General features: G+C 37.8%; 1 protein-coding gene across 1 annotated transcript; it reads right to left on the reverse strand.

Annotated features, from left to right (window-relative positions):
- Positions 1–258: 258 nt before the first annotated feature.
- On the reverse strand, positions 259–4,134 carry Eno (enolase). The gene is made up of 3 exons (XM_067767340.1): positions 3,977–4,134; positions 1,343–2,066; positions 259–1,277 (listed from the first exon to the last, which is right to left on the reverse strand). The coding sequence occupies exons 2-3, from the start codon at positions 2,057–2,059 to the stop codon at positions 693–695; spliced, it is 1,302 nt and encodes a 433-aa protein (XP_067623441.1). The 5' UTR covers positions 2,060–2,066; positions 3,977–4,134; the 3' UTR covers positions 259–692.
- Positions 4,135–4,731: the final 597 nt, after the last annotated feature.

Raw genomic sequence — 4,731 nt, forward strand, 5'->3', positions numbered from 1 at the left:
TAATACGAAAAAAAATAAATAAATAGATGTGCAAAACTTGCAAATTCCATTATATGGGAGTTCAGGATTTTGTGCAAATGGTCTAGCATCATTGTATTTGTAAACTGGTGTAGTATTTTTACAACACGCCAAAAGATTATACGGCTATGCATTTGCTTCGTCATGGCAAATACGCACCATCAAAAACCGTAGTTTATTTTTTTCAATTTTGAATAGCAAATTAACAAATGTCAAAATAAAACAAAATATGCAAAGAAATAATTGAAAATTAAAAAGTTTTTATTTGTTTTCTATGCTATATTATATATGTATTATACCGAAATGAAATTCACGTTTAATTTAATTTATAATTTAAATAAAATTTTAAAATGACAGAACAAAAGAGAACTCTTAAATCACAATATACGTATGTATACATGTGTGCATATTTAAACAGCATTAACATTTCTGTTTTTGTTGGTATATTGTACAAGCTTGTATGTGCTTAATTTGAATGTATGTATGTGTCTTCAACAAGTGGCTAAACTCAATTAAGGTACTGTTTGCGTACAACAACAATTTTCTTTAGCGTAATTAAGTTCAACTTAATTGCCACACCCACGCACAACATTTGTGTCCTCTTCTTTCTTTAATATTTAATTTTGCTTTTACTGTGCATGTTGGAATTATCATTCATTTATGCTTGGTCGCAATTACTGTGGTTTTCTGAAACTTTTGCCAGCAAATTTCGCTTTTGCACCCAACTCTTCTTCGATACGAAGTATTTGATTGTATTTGGCTAAACGTTCAGAACGGCATGGTGCGCCAGTCTTAATTTGTCCAGTTGACAAACCAACTACCAAATCGGCAATGAATGTATCTTCAGTCTCACCGGACCGATGCGACACCATAGTGCCCCAACCATTGCTCTTGGCCAACAAATGTGCCTTGATGGATTCGGTAACGGTACCAATTTGATTGACCTTCAATAGCAAGCAATTGCAAGCTTTCTTTTCCACAGCAGTTTGTATACGCTTAGGATTGGTAACGGTCAAATCATCACCAACAATTTGAATTGGTGTACTGGCAGTTAGGGTACTCCAGGCATCCCAATGATCCTGATCGAAGGGATCCTCAATGGAAGTGATAGGGAATTCCTTAATGAATTCTTGATATAAATTGGTAAGCTTCTCGGGCGTTAACCATTGCGATTTATCACTGGCGGGATTCTTGAAGTCCAAATCATATAAACCGTCCTTGTGGAATTCAGAGGCAGCAACATCCATGCCGATTTCAACCTGCAGTTTAAAAAGAAAGCATGTTAACCATAACCGAAAAAATTAGCAAGTTATTCACCACGCACCTTGCCAGTGTAGCCACCCTTTGCAATAGCATCTTGAATCAAAACCAATGCTTCCTTATTCGATTGAATGTTGGGCGCAAAACCACCTTCATCACCCACAGCTGTGGCATCCAAACCAAACTTATCCTTGATAACCTTCTTCAAATGATGATATACTTCAGAGCCAATTTTCATGGCATCAGTGAAGCTGGCAGCTCCAGTTGGTAAAATCATAAATTCTTGCATAGCCAATTTATTACCGGCATGACTGCCACCATTGATGACATTGAATGCTGGTACTGGCAAAATAATGTCCTTATTACCGGCTAAATCAGCAATATGTTGATACAATGGTACACCCTTCTTGGCGGCGCCCGCCTTGCACACAGCCAATGAGATGCCCAAAATGGCATTTGCACCGAATTTCGACTTATTCTCAGTACCATCTAGTTTTAACATGAAATTATCAATGCCTTCCTGATCGGTAACTTCGAGATTAGCCTTCAACAATTCAGGTCCCAGAGATTTGTTAATATGTCCGACAGCCTTGAGTACCGACTTGCCATGATAGCTACTCTTGTCGTCGTCACGCAATTCAAGTGCCTCGTGAACGCCAGTGGAGGCGCCTGAGGGTACGGCAGCGCGAAAAAGACCCAATTCTGTGCATAGATCAACTTCAACGGTGGGATTACCACGTGAGTCGAAGATTTGACGTGCGAAAATTGACTTGATAGGCATATCTGACCTGTTGAAAGAGAGAAAGGGTGAACAATTTGTAAAGAGATATCCACATAAAGAGAAAAATTAAGTTAAGATAACAAATAAAAAGTGGGTAAAAGGGTCACAATATACCCGCGGTAGGTATACCTGTCGTAAGAGACGACTAAAATACCAGATTCAAGGGGCTGTGTAGCGCAAACCCTTCAGGTTGCCAGCGCAATATATAGCTTCTCCAAACCCAATTGTCAACCTCACCTACCCGTGGCTAATCCTGTTCCGCTTCCGCCTGAAGGTTTAATGTGGACATATAAATCGTTCCCGAGATGGTCGGGCTAGCACCTTAATGGTGCTGTGTTACCGGAGCGTATCGGATCTGTATCCGGCAAAGGACCATCACATCGACAACACTCCCCAAAGCCTTCAGGGAGTAACCTTATCGCTACAACAACAACAAATAAAAAGTGAAGCAGCATTAACTAGAGATGGTTGAAGCGGCTATAAGATAACGGCTTTCGTATTTCGAAACTGGACCCTTCCTAATATTTTTCATTCATTTTTGGTATTTAGGATAGGTACTTATTGAAAATCTCAAATAGTTTGTTGTCTCCCATCTACAAATATCGTCGGTTAGCAGGTTTGCAAGTTTTGCAGGTTTTGCCGACGATATGTTATTGCTACTGAATTAATTTCATCTCGAATTTTAGGGATTGGCGATTTTAGTCAACGACACGCATACCTTACAGCGGCAATATTCTAAAATCCTAATCCCGTTGCGTGGTGCAAAGAACAACCTTATCGAATGATATGAATTTGCCAGGAGACAAAAGATTTTCAACAAGCTGAATTTGACATTCAGCAAATATAATTTTTGAAGCCAATACCATAGAAGGAAACTCAACATTCCTGTAACTCGCAGTCTCACAACTATTTTTGTACTATCTTATTTTTCTTTTTGTAGTGCGATAATACTTCCTGCAGGTTTTAGGGAGTGTAAATGTGGTACGTTCTTGTAAAAAGCACCATCAAGGTACTAGCCCGATCATTTAGGGAACGATTTGATATGACAACTTGGTACCTTCTAGGTCGTCATACAGTTGTCATCATCTAGTTGTGACGCACATTAAGGAATTAAATCAAGTAAAGCTCATATTGCGAAACCATTTCTAATTTAAGGGCACCACTGTATCTATATAAAGCAAAAAGGAAATCAGATCATTTTGATAAGTAATAGGTACCACAGTTATTTAGAAGGGGGGGGGGAGGGGGGGTGTGGAGGGGATGGCCTGAAGGTTTAATGTGGCCATATAAATCGTTCCCGAGATGATCGAGCTAGCACCTTAATGGTGCTGCTACCGGAGCGTACCGGATCTGTATCCGACAAAGGACCGTCACATCGATAACACTCCCCAAAGCTTTCCGGGAGAAACCTTATCGCTACAACAACAACAACCACAGTCTTTCGCGCATAACCTCTCTGCAATTACTTTTCATAATTCATTTTAGAGCATCTCACCACACAAATGACCTCTACGAAGCAAATAAAGGTCATATTGACACAAAACGGAAATGAAACGCTACTAAAACGAAATTTCTACCTAATTCATTATTTGGATAGAAATTAACCGGAAATTTAGTTACTGCTGTATTTTAATTCCAATAAATTAGGCAAATTTGAAACAAAAAGCAATGCAAATAAGTTATAAGAAATTATAATATACATATGTATGTATGTATGTATGTAGCGCGACAATCGGCCAAACTGTTATCTAACTGCACTTAGCGAGCGACCAGTTTTTTGTCTGCACTAAATCACATTTTCACAATAAGTTTTTCTTAACTTTTGTTAAAATGTATATTGTTTTACGGCAAACGTAATGCCTATATCAAATTACATATAAACAAAAGCTTAATACACTTTGCAATTCTTTCACTTACTTTAAGCGTTTTATTAACAAGAATTGTAATGCAAATGTAGACGGAACTCTGGCACCAAATTTTACCAACAGCGATTGTGGAGCAACTGACAGCGATTGTTGAGCGAGTAGCGCTATGGTGCGAACAGTCGTTGCTACTTTCGTGGAGCACGACGAGGATGACAAAAGCACCATTTATCTATTCAAATACTCTTTCCCGTGCCCGTGTTTGTTAAAAGCTTTACAAAATATGGCGGTTGTTATTGTTGTTACTCTTCGCTTATTGCTGTTGGATGTGCAATAAAGCAAAAACTTGCGCCACAAAAGAATTCGGCGAAAACGTGTCTGCTTCCTCCAACTCACTATTAAAATTATATACAATCTAAATTCAATTTAATTCTCAGGTAAAGATAAAGTGTGTAAATGTCAGAGGCCCTTGGAAGATTATATGTTAATGACTTATTTGCTTGTTAAAATTATTCCGTTTTGAAATTGACGACCATTAGAATAGAAATTGCGAAAAAGCCGGCATATGTTGCGTGATGCGTCATAGGTAAAGTATTAAGGTACTTCGTATTCCACACTACACCTCCCGCTCCAATCATACAACCATGAGCTGTACGTTGGTTGTGTGTTGTGTATAAAACCAAAGAGGATAGATATCAAATCAAATCAAAATTATACATAATTATAAACAAAATAATAATATATTAATTTTTTTCTTTTCAGCTTTTTCTCTTTTATTTCAGGTATTTTTCTTTAAACAAAATAATAATA

Source organism: Eurosta solidaginis, chromosome 2, assembly GCF_040869045.1.
Source record: "Eurosta solidaginis isolate ZX-2024a chromosome 2, ASM4086904v1, whole genome shotgun sequence".
In the NCBI taxonomy this organism is placed as follows: domain Eukaryota; kingdom Metazoa; phylum Arthropoda; class Insecta; order Diptera; family Tephritidae; genus Eurosta; species Eurosta solidaginis.

Excerpts from the sequence above, each read along its gene's own strand:
- Eno (XM_067767340.1), bottom strand. The coding sequence starts at position 2,059 with ATGCCTATCAAGTCAATTTTCGCACGTCAAATCTTCGACTCACGTGGT. Across the intron at positions 1,278-1,342 it reads AGGGTGGCTACACTGGCAAG|GTTGAAATCGGCATGGATGT; the intron begins GTGCGTGGTGAA and ends TTTAAACTGCAG.